Source organism: Haliaeetus albicilla, chromosome 23 (genome assembly GCF_947461875.1).
Source record: "Haliaeetus albicilla chromosome 23, bHalAlb1.1, whole genome shotgun sequence".
NCBI classification, from domain to species: Eukaryota; Metazoa; Chordata; class Aves; order Accipitriformes; family Accipitridae; genus Haliaeetus; species Haliaeetus albicilla.
The window spans coordinates 24,074,787-24,095,283 of record NC_091505.1 but is presented as its reverse complement, the minus strand read 5'-3'; the positions used below and the strand labels follow the sequence as shown (position 1 = coordinate 24,095,283).

General features: G+C 50.4%; 1 protein-coding gene and 1 long non-coding RNA gene across 2 annotated transcripts in view; one reads left to right on the top strand and one right to left on the bottom strand.

Annotated features, from left to right (window-relative positions):
- The window catches only part of BRWD3 (bromodomain and WD repeat domain containing 3), a 63,675-nt gene extending 61,713 nt beyond the window's left edge, over positions 1–1,962 (bottom strand). Inside the window, exons 1-4 of the mRNA XM_069811573.1 lie at positions 1,728–1,962; positions 1,522–1,580; positions 1,334–1,363; positions 924–983 (exon numbers count right to left, since the gene is read on the bottom strand). Of these exons, the coding sequence (XP_069667674.1) occupies positions 924–983; positions 1,334–1,363; positions 1,522–1,580; positions 1,728–1,764 (186 nt within the window). The 5' untranslated portion in view covers positions 1,765–1,962. The remainder of the gene's footprint in view (positions 1–923; positions 984–1,333; positions 1,364–1,521; positions 1,581–1,727) is intronic.
- LOC138690761 (uncharacterized) lies at positions 1,825–6,997 on the top strand. Its single transcript, XR_011329549.1, has 2 exons — positions 1,825–1,924; positions 4,753–6,997. It is a non-coding gene; the product is annotated as an uncharacterized lncRNA (long non-coding RNA).
- Positions 6,998–20,497: the final 13,500 nt, after the last annotated feature.

Here is a 20,497-nt window from a genome sequence, read left to right as displayed (position 1 = left end):
GTCGACATGTAATCCGCCCCCCCCCCCCTTCCCCGGCCCGGCCCGGCCCAGGCCCCGGCGCTGCCCGCCGCCCCCCGGGGCCGGGCGATGACAGGAACCCGATCCCGGCGGCCTTCTTCCAGCCCACGGGTGCCCGCTGTGTTTTGGCCACGCCGACGTTTCCCCCTCGGGCGTGGGCGGGTGCGGGGGATACCGAGGCCTTGTCAGCCCCGAGGCCCTGTCGGCGCCGCTCACCGGCAGCCCGGGGCGGGGTGGGGGAGTGGGGGGGGGGGGGACACGACACCCTGTCGGTGAGGCGGCGGGGGCACGGGGGTTGCCAGAAGGCGGCCGGAGCGCCCCGACATCCCCGGGATGGGGAGGCCCGTCAGGAGAACCGCCCCCGCCCCGGCTGAGGAGCGGCGGCCGGCGAGGGACGCGGGGAACCGGCCCCCCCCCCCGCCCCATCCCGTCCATCCCTGCCAGTTCCTCCGCGGCGTCGCAGCCAATCAACTACCGCCTTCCATCGCCTGCCGCCGCTCTTCGGCTTGTAAGACGCGGCGCCATTCGCCGGGCTGGGTCCCGGTACGTGCCCTCAGATAACCCTCCCGGCCCCACAATAGCACGTCGCAGTCAGTCACGGCACCAAGCAGCCCCCCCCCCCCCCGCCGCCGCCATACCCCCCCCCCCCCCCGTTCCCCGTCCCGGTGTGTGTGTTCCGTGTCGTGTCCCCCTCCCCGGTCCGCTCCGGCCCGGCCCGCACCCCCCCCCTCGGCCCGGCGGCAGTCGCGGCCCTCGGCGGGGCTCAGCCCGTAGCCCCGTGAGGGAAGACGGGCGTGAGGAGGAGGAGGAGGAGGGGGACACAGCACGGGACGGGGAGCGGCACCCGGGGCGGCGGCGGGGGTGGGGGAACTTGTCGGGGAAGTCGTGAGTGAAACTTGGCTCACCAGGTCCTCGAAGCTCCGGCGGTGCTCCTTGCCCTGCCAGTCCAGGCGGCGGGGGATCAGCTGCGGAAGGGAAAGAGGGAGGGTGGGAGGAAGGGGACGGGAGGCGGCCGTCAGACCCCCCCCGGGCCGACCCAACGCGGAGCGACCCCTCCCCGGGCTGGGCGAGGGGAACCCCCCCCCCGCCTTCCCCAGCCCGCCGGTGCCAGCCCGCCCCGGGGAGGAGCCCCTCCACCGCTGCCCCCCACAGCGGGGGCACCCGCGCGTTCCCGCAGGGTCTCCCGGAGACCCGGGAGGAGATGGGCCGAGTTAGACGGGGACAGGGCAACCCCCGACATACCCCCCCCCCCACCACCACACACACACACACCGTCCCGAGGGCTTCCCCCGTCCTTGCCGGGGCAGGCGCTTACCTGGTGCTCCTCCAGCTCCTCCACCAGCACCTGGAGGAGAGACGGACACACAGACACACAAAGGACGTGAGTCCGGTGTCCACAGATCAGCCGCTTCACCCCCCCCACCCCCCCCCAACCGCCGCCCTCCTGCCCCGTCCCGTCCCCGGTCCCGGACCCCCCCCCCCGTCCCCGGTCTCCCCGCTCACCTGGGCAGATTTCTTGCAGGGTCCGGACTGTAGGAACCGGGCGATCAGGTAGTAGAGCTCTGCGGGAGAAGGAGACACGGTTATACGGGGTGGGGGGGGGGGGGGGGGCGGCCGGCGGGGCGGAGGGCAGTCGCGTCCCCGTCCGTCCGTCCTTCCGTGTGTGTGTGTGTGTCCCCCCCCGCCTCCGCCGCTCTAGCGATACCCACCGGCTTCGAGCTGGGTCGGGGCGGCCGCCGTCGCCATCCTCCTCAGGAGGCCCCGAGGGGGAGGGAGGAGGAGGTGGTGGTGGCGGATCGCGCCCCGGGGAGACGCCGCTCTTTACTACGGCCGAACCCCCATAGAGAAAACCCCCGTTCCCCCTACGCGGCGTTGACCCCGATCCACCACCCGCCCGGCTTTCATGGTATCGTCCTTCGCCTCATAGATATCCCGGCCCGGGAGAGTCAAAGCCGCCGAACGGGGGGGGGGGCGGGGGGGGTGTGAGGAGAGGGGGGGGGAGGTGTGGGGGGGTGGCGGTGGTGTGTGCGGGGGGGGTGCAGCGCGCGCCGCCCGCCGCACGGGGGCGGTGCGCGGCTTCGCGCGAGGTCGGGGCCGGGAAGTGGAAGTTGGGGGGGGGGGGGGCGGGGGGGGAAAGAGAGGAAAGCGGCGGCGGGAGGCGCGAGGAAGGGGGACGGGGCGGAAGCTGCCGGCCGGAAAGGGAGGGGCGGTGACGCAGTGGCCTGAGCGGTAGGGGGGGGTGGGCGGGGCTGACGCCTCACAGAGCGACACTTCCGGGTGGTGGCTGGGGGATGGCGGCGGGGCCTTGTCACCTTCCTCTCGCCGCGATTGTCGCGACAGGGGCGAGCCTGTCCGTGGTCCGCCCGTACCTCAGCCCTCCCGGCTCCGTACCTCAGCCCTCCCGGCCCCAACCCTCCCGGCCCCCTGCGTGGGAGCTGTATAGGCCTCCGGGCGGCCTGCTGCCCGGCAGCGACTGGGAAATGGAGGCCCGGAAGAGAATTAATTTTTTTTTTTCTTTTAAAGAAAAGGCAGGGATTCGGGAATCTTGGAGCTGCTTGTCGGGGGGGGTAGGGGTATGGAGGCCACGCAGGGCTGCTTTCTATGAAGGCCTGGCTGGCTTCCCTTAAGAAAGGCCTAGCTGTAGGAAAATGGTCCGAGGAGGCGTTATTAGGTACGGGACAGCGGTGCGGTGATGTGCTGGAGGCACAGAAAAATGCGTTTCCTTAGCTGCGTTCGTGAAACCGTGTAACCCACCGTGAACACAGACCGAGGTGCTCAGGGCAGAGCCCCGAGATACGGACGCCTGGCTTTGGGCAGCTTGAAAAGTGTCCCGATAACTAGAGGAGTCGTTGCACATCTGGCCTGAAGTGGGCTGTTACCAGCGTGTCCTCCCCTCGGCATGTACAGTCGGCAGTTTGCCCCAAGGGCCGTAGTCCTGCCAAAGTTACAGAAGGGAGGGCGCTGGGTGGCTTCCGGAGCCAAATTAAAATTGTTTGCTCCCAGTGTCCAGGAAATGAATGTACGGTTGATAGGCACCTGTCCCCTTCAAGGAAAAAAGGGTTCAATATGAGTCACTGTAGATATTCTTAAAAGGAAACAAATATTTTTTTTCGTGGGAAGCACCCTGTCAAAGCTCCAGAAATTCACGTCACTTTAGCAGTGAGTTGCTAGAACATACTAAGTGAGTTGACGGCATTCTTTAGTGTAAAACCATGTTTTCACCACCATAAATACCTGGTGCTCGGTATTGGAACTCCTGAGCCTTGGCAGTGTGCCAATCGCTGTCATAACTGGAAAATAAAAAAAAGACCACTTGTCTTCGTGCTTTGAATACCGAGAGCTGAATCATCGTAAGTTGATGCCGTTGAAACATTAAGAATAAATTCATTTTTGGCGTATATTTCTAGCACCTACTCATGACTAGGCTTTCTGTGAAGTGCTGTTTCAGAGTTCTTCCTGTTGTCGCCATCAGGATGCAGTCCTTCCTGCTGGCAGCCTCTCCTCAGGATGCTTCAAGGTACCCGACCAAGCGCCAGTAGCTCCCTGGAGGAGTCGGGTACTTGACATTCAGCTGCTCCACATAATTCACCTGTATTCGCCTGCCCCTTTGTACGGCTGTGGAAGTTGTTTATTTTGTGCCAGGAGCTCAGATTAACCGGGTGATGTGTAGACCTTGTTTCTTCTTCATTCTCTAAAGTTCTCAAGCTGCTAACGAGAGTTTAAATGTATTTAAAAAAAAAAAATCGCTCACCAGGGTAGCTCTTGGAATCTTTTTTAAGGCAGGTTCATTGATCGGTTCATCACTAGCAGAGACGCAAGGTGCTGCTTTACCAAGCTGCAAACCTCAGTTCTAGTGGCTTTTCGATTGTAACAACTCTCCCACCTTTCCAGCGTTACGCAGGAGCCCCTGAAGTTACACCACGGGTGCTTCCTGTGAGAGATACGGTGTAAAACTGCACTTCTCAAAATAAATTAGCAGCTAGGAGAACAGCATGCTCATATTCACTACCCTTAGAGGTAATGTTTCTCCCACCTGTCTTCAGAACTGAGAATTGCAAGCTCATCTTTTTATACATGACGGGAATGCAAAGAAAAAAAACACGGGTGATGTTTTATAATATGCCCTGAAAGTACATATCAATCTTTCTGAGCTGAATAGAATTCTGTGTCAAAAGAAGACACATCACTGTAAATACTGCATATAGCACCACATCCTAGTGCATTCTAGTGCTAACAGTTACCTAATGTATTTCTTCATGAATACAGTGTGTTTCCTTGGCACGTTTGGGTCGGTGCCTTACTGAATCTCTCTACTCGTGATTTGCTTTTATTTGAGCTTGGGGGTGGCAACACGTGAAGCTGCACCACCGCAATAGGCAGGATTATTCTTTCAGGGCCTATCTAGAGCTGATGGGAATTTCTACAGTAACTAAAATGGGCTCTCAAATGGAAAGCCTGGGATAGCAAATGCTCCCAAAGTAAGCTTATCTGTCCCTCGCTTGTGTCCTTCCCACACCATTCCGACTGGAAGCCTCGCCCCGTGCTGTTTGCCTACGTGCTTAGAAATACGCGACCTTGCAGCTCAACGCTCAGAAGCGCTTCGTGTTGCACCCTCATCGCAGCTCCGATAGATTCATGCATCAACAAGAGAGGCGCAGCTTCGATAGATTCATGCGTCAACAAGAGAGGCGCGCATTAGTAATCACCCAACTATTTGTTATGTATGTGTTGCAGAGTACAGGTACGATGGCTACGGCATCCTGCCTTCGGGTCAAGTACAAACAGCGTTAGTCATGCCCGAAACAGCCGTTGCGTAACGCTTCCCTTGGCCAGGCTCCGTCAGCCGGATCGTGGCTGTGGTTTACTGCTCTGCCGTGACTCCCCAGCCTCTTCCCATGTTGCTGGTTCCCTGGCAGTTCACCTTCCTATCGTTAACATTTTCCCAGTTGCTTTGTTACTCCCTAAGGCTGTAAGGACTGTGATCGATACCTCTTCCCACTTCTCCCGGGTTTTCCCCTTAAGGAGTCACTTGTCTGGTGGGTAATGCCCGTCCTCGAGCGTAGCTTTCATTTCCCGGGAGCGCCGTTTCCACAGCACACTGCAGCCACACACAGATCTTGCAGCTCCGTGACTCATCTCTTTCTGGATCCTCTGCATCCAAGAAGCAGCATGCTGGGGGATGATAGTAAATCTCCTACTGAAAGCAGGATTTTATGGTTGTGCTTATTCATCTTTCTGCAAAGCAGAACTCTATTATGTAAATGCCAACAGAAGCAGTGGCACCGAGTAGTGAAGAAGAACGTACAAACTGGTGTGCTAATCTTCACTAATGAACAACAGAGGTATTCAGAAGCAGAGATGCTCTAAGGAAGAAGCTGGATTGTAACAGTTTCTTTCCATGCTGCTCTTTACGAAACAAATAAGTAAAAATGAAAGCCTTTCCAGGATTTTAGAAGTAGAAACCTGTGATGCTCAAATACCCATCGCTTCCACCCACTTGGTGTTGTAGAAACCTCTCGGCAGTTAACAATAAACCATTTTTCAGCTTTTTGCCTCTTTCTGGTTCGCCCAGGGCTGCACCAGTGCTTGCACTCAGGGCCCTTTTCTTACCTGGGTCACTGGCAGCCTGTACCTCCGCTGTGAAATGGTCCATCACATCCTGTCGCTGTAGTTGAGAGTAAATGCAAGCCAGCAGAGTTCACCCCTGTTTAATTTGACTACAAAAGTAAATGAACTTCCCCATAGTCAGCTTGTAACACCAGGTAAATGTGTCTCTCTCATTTTATTTATCATTATGCTGTCCTGATGAGTCAAATTCTGACTTCTGCTTTAACATAGTGTGAAAACATGATTGCAGTTTTTCACAACCAGACAGAAATGTACAGTTGCAAATCAAAAAAAGACAGTTTAGAGTAGAATTGTGCAGGTGTGCTGGGTTGTACCTGGATTGTGCCTTTCCTTTTCAGTAAACGCAGGTGGGAATACGTATGTCTGAATCCATTTGGATTTAAACACTAGAGCAAGTTATGCATTTTCAGCTTTTTTTTTTTGAGTCTTTTCCATGCAAATTTCCCTGTACATACTGCTCATCTTGGGCCTTTCATATGGAGCTAAATGGTGAACAAGGATAGAAATTGTTGCAGAAATTAAATCCAGTGTTTTGTTTAACTGACAGAAAAATAAGTGCTATTTAGAAGGAACTTAGGAATCGGTGCCTTGTGCTACGCAGTTGTAAGCAAAAGTCAAGGTTTACTTTAAGATGATCTCTAAATACAGCAACCTCAAAATTAAATCTTTGTATCATAGCTTATTTATTCTAAAAAAAAATACGAGGTGCAAAATAATTAGCAATAATTACAGTCATGGGTTTTGCTTGAGCGCAGAGCTCCTGCGTGCAAATCAACATCCTGTCTTGCGGGACAAATCTCCAAATTTCCACTCCTTCATGCAGTTTTCCCCCCCTTGATGAGAGCTGTTGAATAATAATTAAATAGCTGTTAGATATTCCACAAGATCTGCTCTAGGTTTTTTGCTATTTTTAAAAATTTAGTAATTTGCCTGATGCATCATACCAATCTTTCCTCTAGATGGTGCCCGATACCCAAGAGTTGGGTGTAATACTATCCCATATGAAAGGCTATTGAGAAATAGTCAGGACGCCACTCTCCTTTGTTTCTAAATTCTCTCTTATAATAGTTCATCTAAGTTGATAGATTATGTGTTCTGCATGATGTAAATATGGTGTTTCTTCCTCTTGAGAATCTTAAAATGCATTCACTAGAGCCTAAAATGCCACCTGCCTGGAACAGTATCATCTGTTACTCCGTGGACCGATCCATATCTCATATTTCTTATGGCAGCCATTAACTGGTGTTAGCTGTTGATCGGCTAGACGGTATGTACATCACTGCTGCAATTGTGGGAACCGATTATTTGCCTAGTTTTCAAATAAATTAACTCTCTCTGAGTATTGTGTAAACATTTGTCTGTGTCTCTATTTTGCATAGAAATGCAAAATTTCAAATATGGATGAAATGCATATGAAAATGGGCAACAGTGATCTGTGTACCTATACATGCACAGCTCTGTAAGCAGAAGGACAGGTAAATAATGTCGGTATTCCAGCATATATTCAGCATCATTGAATCTCAGCATTATACCTGAAAGTCCTTGTAACCCCACGAGTTGTATAAGCAGGAAAATTACTAGCAGTTGGAAGTGACAAGGTAATTTTTGTTATTGTTGGTATTACAATTGCGGGCGGTTACATCCTTGTCGAAGGGCCCAATTCTGACCCTGTGTCCCCAGGAGCCCCCTGGTTGGGATCGAGTTCCCTGTTCCCAACCTTTTCCAGCCGCCGAGCACGGCCCTTCGCGTGAGATGGCCACAGCTGCTGCCGTGGGGGCTGCGATGCACAAAGGGGCTCTCACCCCAGAAATGCCACCTGATATTTCCTAGTGGGGCTAATTCAGCAACTTCAAATCTTGCTAAATTTTTTTAAATAATCCTTTGATGTTTGGTTTGTGATTTGGGGGGGGGATTTTAAGGCCCAGTCCTGCATTTTTCACTTCTGGAAGCGTCCGGTAGCCTTGCAGCCTGGGCACACGGTGTCCGACTGCGCCTGGGAATTCATCACCTCTCTCCCCGCATAGCTGGACGTGCAAATTTTACTGGAACTCCCTCAGCTAAGTATACAATTTAAATAGAATTACGTCCCTGCGTATCCCATACCCTTTCTCTGTTAAGTTGTGAGGGGCTTTATATGTTTTAATTCTGTTTGTCAGTTTTACAAAAATATTCGCTATTTTTGTGAAGGAGCGTGCAGGGTTTGCAAGAGTTTTTAAAAGTGCTGCTTTTTTGAAATAAAAAGTCTAAAAATGGTTTGAGGTATTTTTTATAATTATTGATACTCTAGCATGTAGACATTGTAAACAAGCTCATTAGTACTTTTTAAATACAGTCTTATAAAAAATGGAAATTAAATATGAATTACTGCATGTGGTGAGGGATTAAAAAACTATCTTCTATAAGTTTGCCCACAGGAGTGTGAGTTTATAATAAACTTTCTAAGTCACTAATAAAACTAATGTTCCAGTTTGATGATGAGAGAAACAAAACGGGCTCTGTGAGTCATGCACTAACACCAAGATGACAAAACCAAAACCAAATCAAGGAGAAGTCGTCGCCCTTCACCGTGCTCTTTAGGTACCCCTCTCATATTCTCTTTCAGGCATCTCTTCCAAGTAAGAAAGCCCTATTCTATTCAACCCCACAAGGTGATTTTTGCAGACCTCTACTCCCTCCCCTTGTGTTTTTTCCACTTTTTCTGGGTATCCATCCTGCAAAGAGAGGGTGGAAACATGTGGGCACACCACGGGCTCATGCAGTGCCATAACAGCGCTTGTTTTTATTTGTTCTCTGTGTCCTCCCTCGTAATTCCTTATGGTCTGTTTGCCTTCCAGCTGCCTCTGAGTGCTGTGCGTAGCTCTATGAAAATGTCAGCGCAGCAATGCCAAGATCTTCTCAGCAAGCGATAGTGGGTCAGAGCCCGTTCCTATGTGCTTGTAGTGATTTGCACGACTTTGCGTCCATCGAAGTTTAGTTTCGTTTGTCCTAGTCCTTAAATCTCAGGCCTGATTTAGACAAGGGGTTTCAAGCTAGGGTTAAGTAGGCTGACCATTTCACATTTGAGCACTTTTCTAGAACTCTCAAAATGCTGTCCAATACAGGAATTTTGTTCCCGTTATTTTTATTTATTCAGTTTAAAGCATCTTCTAGTGATCTTCAGCTTGAGATGACTTCTCCATCTTATAAAGAAAGGCTTTAACGTGAAAACCTCCATAAATTCCTCTGTAGTAAACGGTGACCCACATATTTCATTTAGTACTCGTACTTCTATCATTTAGTGGACATACACATTCTCCTGTAGCCTTCCAGCTTCTTATCTTTGGGAAAAGCCTTTCCTCTGATATCCTCAGGAGTTCAGTTTTCAGAATCTCCCCTTTCTTATTTTTTTGGCCTTAACTTTTTAGGGCTTGAGATGTAGCCTGCTAGAATATGTTTTCTCTGTCATCTCCATTTGGAGATGACTTATATTCTTGGAAGGCCCCTTAAAGCTTTTCTTGATAGAAGGACTAATTTAATTTAATCTCTGGTGAAGTCTTTTTCAACACCTGCAAGTACTTGCCCTTTTGGCTGTTCCCTTTTGTTTCTTTTACACCAATAGAAGAGTTTTTCTTTAGAGTTTGTGAACTCCCAGAGTTCTGTGTGGCTGAGTGCTGGGCTGGTATCTGATGGAAAATAACATACAAGGCCAGTAGACGTGAGGTGAAGCTGTGAAGGCAAATGGTGGCCATAAAGACAGAATTCTGTCATCGGTCTTTATTTTCCCATGGTGTTTCATTCTTATCGCTGGATTGTAATGAGATAAGCGTGGAAGGCAATTGCGCAGGCTGTAGAGGTGAAAAAAGGCATCTTCTGTTTATTCTCCACATTCTCCATTAAGTCTGAAGGATCCTGCCATTCTCCTGTTGAGGATCCTCTTCTCTCCACATGTTTTCTGACGTCTCTCTGGACAACTTTCTCTCTTCAGTTTCTGTGGCAGTCTAGTAGATCTCAGTCTCTTTTTTTTTTTCCTTTCTTGGCTCCTTTCTTCTCTTTGGGTGACTTAGTTTCCTACAGGTAACATCTTTCAGACCTTGGCCTTTCTTCCAAACCCTTCTTCCCATCTTGACTTTGTTGCTGCTGCCTATCAACTATACCACCCCCCCGTGCCCTTGTATTTGTGCTTTTTGTCTTTGTTGACTCTTTCTGAGATACTTCTAGAGCAGCTGAGGAACATTTCATTGGGAGATACAGTGCACCCTTAAATGGGAAAAATCCTTTCGGGAGCAATGCTAACCTCTCGGCACAGGTTTTTATTCACTGCTGGCTGAATGCATCAGGTTCGAGCAAACATCAGAGAGATGCCGGGAGCTGAGAACCGGCGCAGGAATTTAAGGAGAACGGAGGCTCGTGAGATGCTTTGGTACCCTTTAGGAGTCTCGTCTTTCTTACCAGCATGTGGAAAAACAACCCACGCTGCAGCACTCCCTCCCTGTCGGGAGAAGAAAGCAACAGGACAAAAACTCTTGCTGGAACTTTCCTCCCGTCCACCCTGAGGGCAAACGGCGTGAGCCACGGTCGTGTTTGGGGAGCAAGGAGGACCCGTCCTGCTGCATCAGCACCGTCCCACGGGGACGCAGGCATCCCTGAGCTGGGGACTTTGCTTTGTTCCCTGCAGCCCCACCCGCCTCCTCAGCCAAAAATGAGATTTTTCACCAACCGCGAAAGTCTCCTGCTCGTGGTTCAATATTAATTTTGGCAATTTGCACCCGGACTCTGAGGAGCTACCTTATCCAGGAATCCGTACGGCAGCCCTGAGGTCCAGCCCCATCTGGGGGGACAGTTTGTTTCGTTTGACAATATGGATTTAATGAACAGGCTGCCCGGCACTGGGAACCATTTCCCTCGAATAGCTGCAAAATAAATGATGGGACCTTTTCCAGTGCAATGCTGCAACCACCCAAAATACCACTATAAAATTCACAGACGCAAACCAGAGTGACTGCATTAAGCAAGGCTTAGGGGGATTATCGAATTAAATTGGTTGCCCCTTCCACCCTTCCCCCAGTCAAAGACATTAGAAATCTAAATACAAAAAAGGGTGTTAAAACAACACAATGGGCTTCGCTAAAACCTATAAAAGCAAAGAAACTCATTGTTAAGGCTGTTGCTTTATTCTAGGCTGCTATTGTGTTTAGGCACAGCGTTGTGTTTCAGAGGGTTTTCTATCGGGGAGCAGCGGAGCCGTGGGTAATCTTATGAACCGCAGAAACTGCCGCGGCTCTAATGCTCCCGGAATGGCTCTGCTTCGGTAATTCCCCCTGCGAAAGAGAGATGCAACACAACCGCGTACAGCGCAGGACCGTTGCCTCCGCCACCAAATCGTTCTGCCTGACTTTCGCACTCGTTATTTACTGCCCGCTATTCCCAGCTCCGTCCTTTTCCCAGGGACAGCAGCGTCACGAGCATCCTGCTCGTTTCGGGGAGAGTTTGTGCGATGAAAGCTTTAATCTCTGCTGGATTTATCCAGATGCATCAATCTCTGGAAGTCTTGCATGGGTCTCAGGTCTTCTGCGTGCACGTAGCCTTGATTTGTTAATCTGGAAATGGTTTATTCAAAATTAAAACAAAGAGGAAAAAAAAACCCAAACAATCCTTTCAAATTGCTTTGCTTGAACGGCTTTGACTGTGCAGTGGAACAAGCACCCAGGCTCTCAGTCACATATATGGTCTGGCACCCATGTAATAGGTTTTAGGCTAATATGTGGCACGCTGTGCCTGCTTTAATTAAATGAATTATAGCAAAAAAAGCATTTCCAATTTAAATTTAAAATTTTGAATATGTTAATGATATGATTTGTTTAAATATGTAACACATAAATAAATAAAATTAAATATTCATTTCCAATACATTTGCAGAACCTGTTTCACCCAAATGACCACAGTAATATTTCTTTACCAGGGAACCCCTTTTCTTTACATCTTTCTTAATGTCATTACAGACCCTTGTGTTTAAAGTCTTTATTTTAGTACAGCTCTCTTAGTAAATAAATATATTCATCAGGCTTGGGGTAAAGAAATGAGACACCTGGGTAGCAACAAATAGGATTTGCAGAGATTTTAAGCTCTTTGGGGCAAACAGGGGTTTGTTCTTGCCCGCGTCAGAGCCTGGAGGAGGACCGCCGAGCACAGCGGCACCACAGCCAGATGAGTGTTGTTAATAAGTGCTAATTAGTAAAGCCACCAGGTTATCTTTGACCTTCTCAAAGTCTTATTGCGAGGGCTGGGGAGGAAGGCTAAGAAATGAGCAGAGGAACCTTTTTTTGGTCCAAGATCTGCCCTGGTCCCGGCCATCCTCGCCCCGTGCGGCTCTTCCCTCTGACGGTCTGGGGTCCCGTGTCCCCCCTCCCCGTGCCTTAGCAGAGAGCAGTGATGCTTCGTCGTGCAGATTGGAGCTGAAGTTTCAAGGTATTTTGCACCACCGTGGGAAGCCGCTGTCCGGGAAGGGGCTTGGGACGCTGACCGTTTGTGACAAGTCTAGCCTGGAAGAAAACCAAAACGGCAGTGGTTCAAAACCTGACTGATATTACTATGGCAACAAAATAACTCACCTTTAAATAAAATGTGCGTTGGAAAGCAACCTTACGCGCTCAGGGAACAGATAAAGAAAGATCCTATATTTTTTATATTTTTTTTTTAGCTTCCTGAACTCTTGACCTATTACCAGACACTGATGCAGATGTAAAAAAGAAATCCAGTTTCTATCAATCAGCAATGAAACGAAACTAAACGCAACCAAATCTCCAGCACTACAAGCAACTCCCCAGGGGATGCCACCAGTGTTATAAACTGGGTTAGTTTATAACCCCCCAATGCCTGAACTGCCCTTTAGCTTTACGTTCGGGGGGTGAGCGGGGTCCCACCTCGGCTCGGCTCCATCGCAGAGCGGGGCTGGCTGCGAGACCCGGGCATCCCTGAAGGAACAAAGTATTGCCTCGGCTGGATCTTCCAGTAAAGCGCGTCTGTGGGAGATGGTTAATGGCCTGAGGTCGTCACCGTACCATTAACAGGAAGAGTGTGTTGTTCTGGGCTGAAATAAAGCCGGAATGAGAGCAAACCCACTAATGAGGAATTTTCCTCCCAGGCTGGTGTAGAAGATCCCCTCGCTTGCTGATGTGGATGCTTTTCAATTAAGATGAAATGAAGGAAATCCCTGGGTTTTTTTAATAAGTGGACACAAGAGTGTATCCGAGCACTTTCTTTTTTGTCTTTAAATGAACTTTCCTTGCATATGGGAAGGATAATATCTACTTCCATCTAGTGACGCTGGACACGGAGTTTTCTTTTTGCTCTTTCCCTCACCTGAGGTTTTAAGGAGGTAATGGAGCAGATGACAGTGTCACAGCATGACAGAGAGTGACCCCGCACGTCCCCTGTGCTGAGCTGAGCCCCAGGGTCCCACCGTGGGTGGGAGACAGCCACCAGCCCATCCCTGGGTGCACCCTTGTGCCAGCACTCCGGACCAAACCACAGTCGCCCACGGATCACGTGCAGAAGGTGTTGGGCTTTGAAGAGCAGCGGATAGACAAAGCAAACTTGCGTTCTGCAATGAACTTCGCCAGTGAGGAAGAAAGCCAAAATCAAATGAAGTTTCTATCATTTCATATTTGGTTTCAATGGATTAAATGTAAATAAAATAAAGTTCATGGAAATTCATGAAACAATCCAATTGCCCTTTTTTTTTTTTGTCTCAAAAACTCTCTGGGAAGCCGATATGGTACGGAGGCTCACCAGCACAGATCTTTGTAGCAACAGAAAGGGAATAGGGAATAGATGTGCCAATACAACAGCCATAATTATTGTAGCAACCCAAAATACGAGTATCTTGAGCGCACTCGGTGAAAGCCACAGTTAACAAGGAAGGTGAGTGTGGGAGACAGACACTCGGCACCGCAAGAAATAGCATTTTCCTGGGGTTAGCGGATACACGACCTCATGGCCGTACCTGGCAGCATTGCCTCGTTACGTTATCTTTACTCTGAAGTGGAAAGGGCTGTTTCTGGGGGTGAAATCGTGACCCCCCTGGTCAGAGACGTGGCCCCACCAGGGAGGTGCCAAGGCAGGTGATGCTGAGGACCCGCAGCTGATGGAGGATAACGTCCTGCTGCTCAAAGGCCATTGAGCAGCCCATGGGCTATTAAATTCAGCTCGTTATGCCAGGGCAGGCCTTGATTGTGTTAGAAATACCAGGTCTACAGTTTGTATGACATGGTGTAATTCTTCCAAACCCAAAAGAACCGCACCAAAGTCCCATCTTGGCATCTAGCTCAACCCTAGCTTTGTGCCCATGCATTTTGGTGTTCAACACATGGTAGTGAGTTGGTATATTTACGGCTCAGAAGAGGCTCATCTTACTTGTGTAGAGCATGTTGTACAAAGCCAACTTGCCAAAGGTACCTGATAAGCCGGGGAATAAAAAAGAGCAGATGTAAGGTTTTTGTGAATTCACTGCAAACGCAGAGTTTCCAGCCTCGGAGTACGACCAAGAGGTGTGCTCCTCTTCTCGGTGGTCAGTCACGGCCTCGGCTGGTTGGAGACCCAGCACAGGTGTCTTCAGCTGCTGGAAACATGTGCTCCACCACCACGGCATCCCCACAGCATCCCCACAGCATCACCGCAGCATCACCACACATCCCTGTAGCATCACCGCAGCATCACCGTGGCATCACCACAATGTCACCGCAACGTCACTGCAATGTCACCGCAGTGGCTCAGTCCATGCCCCTTGTGTTTTTTCCTCCTCAGAGGAGCACGTTGCGCCGACTTCAGTGATTTTCTCCTTCTTGACCCGTCACCTCTTTATAAATACATGCTCTGTGTATTTATAAGATATGCCCTGTGTATTTATATATAAATATATGCTCTGTCTTTACTTTGCTTATCAGAATGCTGTGTAAGATGCTGTCAGAAACCATTCGAAAGACACAATGCACTCACCGCTTCTCCCTTCACTACTGGGCCAGCTATGTTGTCAAAAAATAAATTAGTTTGCTTTGACAGTATTTATTCCTGACAAATCCACACTGCCTGCTATTTTATCATTTTATTAATCTCCAGGATCTCTGTAAGTTGACTGTTTAATATTTTTTTCCCACTACCTTCCCAGGTATCGGAGTTAGGCTGACTGCTCTGTAATTCCCCGCTCCTCGGTTTTGAAGACGGGTGCTGTGTCTGTCCACCCGAGCCCCTGGGACCTCCTTGTCACCTCCAGGTTATCGCGGATGATCACCACAGTGATGTCCCTGTCCGGGCGGCGATGCTCTCCGCTTCCCGCACTCCTCGTCCCGCTGGTCCCAGGCGGAGGTGTTGCAGCTGCATCTCCTGATTTGCCCTCATCTTTTGTAGTCTCTGCTCCAGCTGAGATTTTAATCTCCCTCATGGGACATCTCCCATCCCAGTTTGGGAAGCCTCCCCTGCATTCCTTCTGGAAAGGAGCCGGCACGTGTTTCCCTCTATCTCTGCAATCCTTCAGGTCATCCTGCTGCTGTTGGGCAGCTCGCTCGGCCGGTCCCCCCTGCAGACGGGATTCCCTTGCTGACACCAGCTGTGTCCCTTCCCGATGTGAGCAATCGAGTCCCGAGGGTTTCTTACATCGGGGAAAGAAAGTGGGACAGATGCTGCGTGAGGTCCAACGCCCAAAGTCCGACATCCCTCGATGAGCATCTCTGCTAAGCATCTCTTTTCAAGCCCACGCTTTCTTTGCAAACATTTCTGCTTGTCCTTCCCCGGCTCTGCCTTCCTTCTGCAACTTCCCTGAGAGGCAGAGGGGCTCTCGGCTCCGTTCGAGCTCAGCCCCATCTCCGTGCGAGCCGGTCCTGTAGAGAAACCCAACTGCTATTTGACGCCTTTCCTAAAGGAAAGGCAAGTGGCAGAAGCACCACGTTCAACAAAAAATTAATATCATCGTTAGGAATTTAGTGGGGAACTGCCCCTGATCTCTAAACCCCAAAAGGGAATGATTAAACTAATTGCTTTCCTGGCTTTGCTGGTGCAACTGCAAGAAGGCAGGAGAGCCAGGAACAAGTTGTGGGTCCTCCCCGGCCAGCAGCATCCCCAGCTGCGCTCGCTGAAGGTTTCTTCTCTTTCGTGGACATTTCTGTGGTGGATGCTGCCCATCTTCATCGCGGAGCACACCTGATCTGACTGCAAGGGCCAGGCTGGCAGCTGAGCTCTGCCTCAGTTTTCTGGGTCTTTTCTTATTTGTTTGGATTTTTTAAAAAATAACCTTGCGCACATTACCATTACAGGGCAGTTTTTTCAGTGTAAGGATGGACAAGAAATCAGCGACTTAGCCTTCCAATGCATTTTATACCCATTTCTGAATAGCGTGATGCTAGCACCATTTTCATGTTTAGCGTTAGCCTTAAATCACACTTGAAATTTGGAGTTAAATCCTCTTTGTATAGTAAATAGGCTTAGTGCAGTGGTGCCAATCAGCCTGCCTGCCCCCCTCCTTTTTTTTGGGGGGCGGGGGGGGTATTTTTCAGGAAAAGAAAGAGCCCACTCATCTGACATAATTTGCTAAGATTCTCTACTCTAGTAACTGAAATAAATCGGGCTATTAAAACCATCATTAGGAGCAGATGTAGGCTGCTTTGGGGATAGCGAGGAGCTGCTGCTGGTTCCCCCCATCTGCCGTAGCGAGCTCAGCCCCGGCCCTCGCTGCCGCTGCCCATCAGCTCTGTCTTTATTCTCCTGTATTAAAAAATCCCCATTAAAGACAGAAGTTAATATGCATTTGCTACGGAGCGGGAAAACCGTGTAGTTGCTGGTAACTAAAAGTTACTCTGACAGACGTGAGATCCTGAGTATTAATATCTGAAGCTCAAGGCAATGAGCAGGGACTAATGATTGCTAAATAATTTTCCTGGACATAGTGTTAATCTCTTTCAAACAGTCCCTAATGCCGTTTCTATGTTTGTTTGCTCCAGCCAGGTTTGTTTTGCCATCGTTTCTGCATTAAATAGGAGCAACGGGTGGAAATCCAGTGGTTTATCTGGGAATGCCAAACTCTCCCTGGCTCTTTTCATCCCACAAGCATCCCAGCCGGGTTGGGACCACGGTGGTTTAGCCACAGCGCTGCTGGTGAAATGTTCCCAAGTTTTCTCATAATCCTGGCCGCTTTTTAAACCGGAGTGAATAACTCTGACCGTCGCTATGTCAGGAGAACCTTGATGGGAAACGTGCCGTGGTGTGAGCAAGGCTGGAGCAGCACCAGCACCTCCTTGGTGGGTCAAACCCTGGCAGCAAACAGGAGTTGTCCTGGCAGGCTCCTCTCCTGCTTGTCAAAGGCAAAAAGCATTTATAGGGTAAAACACAAGGCCACAGGAAAGCACAGCACCCCTGTGTCAGCCCTGCAGCAAGCCTTGACTAATCTGGTACAAAAAACAAAATAAAAATTGTCCGGCATTTCAGCTAGGAAGCAGAGATCTGGCGACATTTGATTTTGAGATGATCCGGATGATACGCTGCAAGAGGTAGATGTTATTCTGAAAATCCCAGGGACTTTGGTAATGATTCAGGTGGAGAGATGTACCTGGTGCTCCAGCGGGTGATGGGAGATCCGGAGCTATTTTAAGCCAAGCAAAAAGGCAGCCAGAGTTACGCAAAACCCAAGCGTTCTGGGTGTGTGTTGGGTACAGAGCATCTGACTGGAAATGTGTAAAAAAGTGCCGAAGGCTCCGCAGAGCCACGATTTTTCCCATTTGTTTGGGAAAGTTCAGCCCGTTCATAAAAAACGAGGAAACCCCAGCACACCCCGGCAGGAATCGCCGGCAGATGTGGCCGCGTGAGCAAGCCTGGACTTTGAGTTTTTGCGGTGATGAGCCGCTGCAAAAATAAATATATTTAAAATAATAAAGCTCTTCCTCGATGCTCTGCTGCTTCACTCGGCTTCTCCCAGGGGAGAATAAAAGGATTCCTCCCATCATCTCTCCCTCCCCAAAAAGCCACCGCTCTTCCCCGCTTTCCCGTCCCCCTCCCCAGGTAGATCCAGCTCCTTTGCGGACCTCGCTGCGCTCCTTCTCCTTCCAGCCGCCTCCTCTCCCGCCTCGGGGGTTTCTCTCCTCGCAGCACCCCAGGCACGAGCACGGGTGGGTGCAGGATGGGTCCCACTGCCCTGAACACCCAGGAGTTTCCAACCCCGCGGGTGCTTGCTGGAGCAGCCCAGCTCCTGCCTTTTGAAGGATTGGTCTGAACTATGGGCAGGAGCATCTCCCAAGGTCGGACCGCGGTGGTGGGGGAACCAGGACTAACCCGGAGCGGGAAATTGGAGCGTCAGGCTTTTTCCCAGCTGGCATTTAGGTCTCCCAAACAAGTCCGTCCTTTTTTCCCCGTCTGTTTGGTTCAGCCCCAAGGCTCGTGGGAGGGCAGCAGGGATGGAGGGGCTGCTGCAGTGTTTCTGTGCTTCCAAGGCACCCACCGCGAGCCCCCCGCCGTGTCCTTCGGCTGCAGCCCCCCCGAGCAGCGACGAGGGTCGGTGCTGGCAGCCCCGCGGCCGCTCCGGGACGCCCAGCTTCCCCAACCGGGCTCCAGGCACTTTTGGAAAGAGAATTTTCCAAATGAGCTGGTTTGATCTCTGGGGAAGGCGTGAGGCTGAAGTTAGGGCTTGGGGCGCCGGGGGCTGCAGAAAAACTCTTCCCCTTTGACTCCTCTACCACAATTTGCACTTTTATTCTGGAATACAAATGACTCTATTCCAGCACATACCCTGATTTTTTATTTTCTTTTTTAAAGCACACCAATAATTTCTGTAGAAAAGCCCTTTCCCCCCCCAGACCAGGGGCTGCACAGCAGAAGGCAGGCTGCAGCAGCCCCAGCAGGATGCGGCCATGGAGCACCTCCGTGCAGGATCCCCGGGCTGTGTCCGGCAGCAGCCCCGGCTCCATGCAGGACCTGCCCAGCTGGAGCATTCCCCCTCCGCTAGACCAGCCCCAGCATTCAGACCCAAATCGTGAGCTCGCTCTAATAGTGGATTTTAGGTCGTACTTCGGAAGAGAAAAAAAAAAAAAGGAAAAAAAGTCAAATTCCCTTTTTTATTTGCTTCCTGAGCTTTGGGTATACTCTGTTGCCAGATTTTCCACAGAAAGCAAGAGGACTATAACCACAGTGTCTTTTTCAAATGGAACCAGATATCCTTAAGCAAGAACTTCCCTGAGCTTTACTGAGGAAGAGCATCGCCTTCCCGCTGCCACCCACCCTCCTCATCCTCAGCGCATCCTCGGGGCTGCACCGAACCCCCTGCTCCATCCAGGGTTTGCAAAGCCCGGGGACCACGCAGCTGCTGCAGGCTCTGCTGGTGCTGCTGCTGCAAAAAAAGCTGTTCCCAAGGATGACACCGGAGAAAATACTTTGTTGGGCTTGGCAGGGGCTGGATGTGGCACCACGTCGCTTGTCCACCCTGCTCCAGGGTCACCGTGATGGGGAGCAGCGGCTCTGCGATGCTCCGCAGCCCGGGATGCAGGGATGCTGCATTTTTCAAAGTGGCGATATCCAGCGACACACAGCTATCAAGTTATGGATTTTTCCCCGAGTACTCTTTTGATTACAGTGAATGAAGAACTTAAATATTTTTTCATACTACTGCGTGTGCATTTCACTCTATAAATCCCACTTTGTGAGAGCTTTGCACCCATTTCGACAGCAACAAAAATAATTTACTTCCAGCTGCTTCTTTCATAGCAAACCAAGGAACGTGGATTAAAAGAAATGAGGTTATCTAGCATAACAAAGTACTCCAAAACAACCGAGGAGGAGGAAAGACAAGGTATGGCTCTGACATTGGGCTAGTTCAAGGAGGTGCATTGAATAGTTAGGTGCCGCAACAATGCTAAATAATTGAGTATGTCACGTTTTAATGTCATCGGTACAGAGTCCAGGTGCTGCCTCTCTCCTTTCCATCAGTATTTCCTGGCAACGCCACATTTTATTTCATTTTATGCAGCCTGTGGTCATTTGGAGAACACGAAGGAGTAGCTGCTGTAGTTTCCCTGCTCCCCAGCAGCGCAGGAGGGCTGAGCGAGATGAAAATGATTTCCCAGCATTGATGTGGGGTCAGAACTGGTTCCAGCTCCAGCTCCAGCTCCAGGGCAGCCCCTCTCCCGCACCCCATCCCTGCCCGCTCTCCCCTGCAAGCACCCATCCAGGAAAAGTAATCACTTGCCTTACCTCCAGCTTTAATTACTCTCTGCTCCAGAGCTAATTAGGAGCGCGGTCCGTCCGGAGGTCGGGGACGGAGCCCTCCCTCCCGCTTCGTGCCATCTGCCATTGCCATGACACTGGCTTTGCTTTTCACGCCTGGCTGGGTGCGCTGGATGCGCGGGGTAATGGGGCTATTTTTCCCCCCCTAGGTCTTTGGAAAGGAAATAATAAAAAAAAAAAAAAAAAAAGGAACGGTTCAAACTGCTGCATGCTGCCCTTTTCCACTTTTTAAGCCTTTTAGCATACAGTTTTCCAGCAATTGGGAGGAAAATTGCCCTGAAAGAAAGAAATAAAAATCTGTCTTATTTTTTAAACAACCCCCCCCTGCACCACACAAGCAGCTGCGGAGAATTTCTCTTCCAAATGGATGATGTAATGGGCTTTGTCGGCCAATGCTGTAATGAATAAAAACCTAGACCCTAAATTCATCCAAGCTTTTGACGAGACTGGTAAGGTTCCTGGTGCAAGCCATCACCAAAATGAGCTCAAGCCGATGGTTTTGTCACGCAGATCCTGATTGAAGCAAGAGGGAGAATCGAGGGTTTGGACCGGGCAATAACCAAAACCAGCAACCGACCTCGCCGAGGGAGAGGAGAACCGGTGCGGGGCAGAGGCC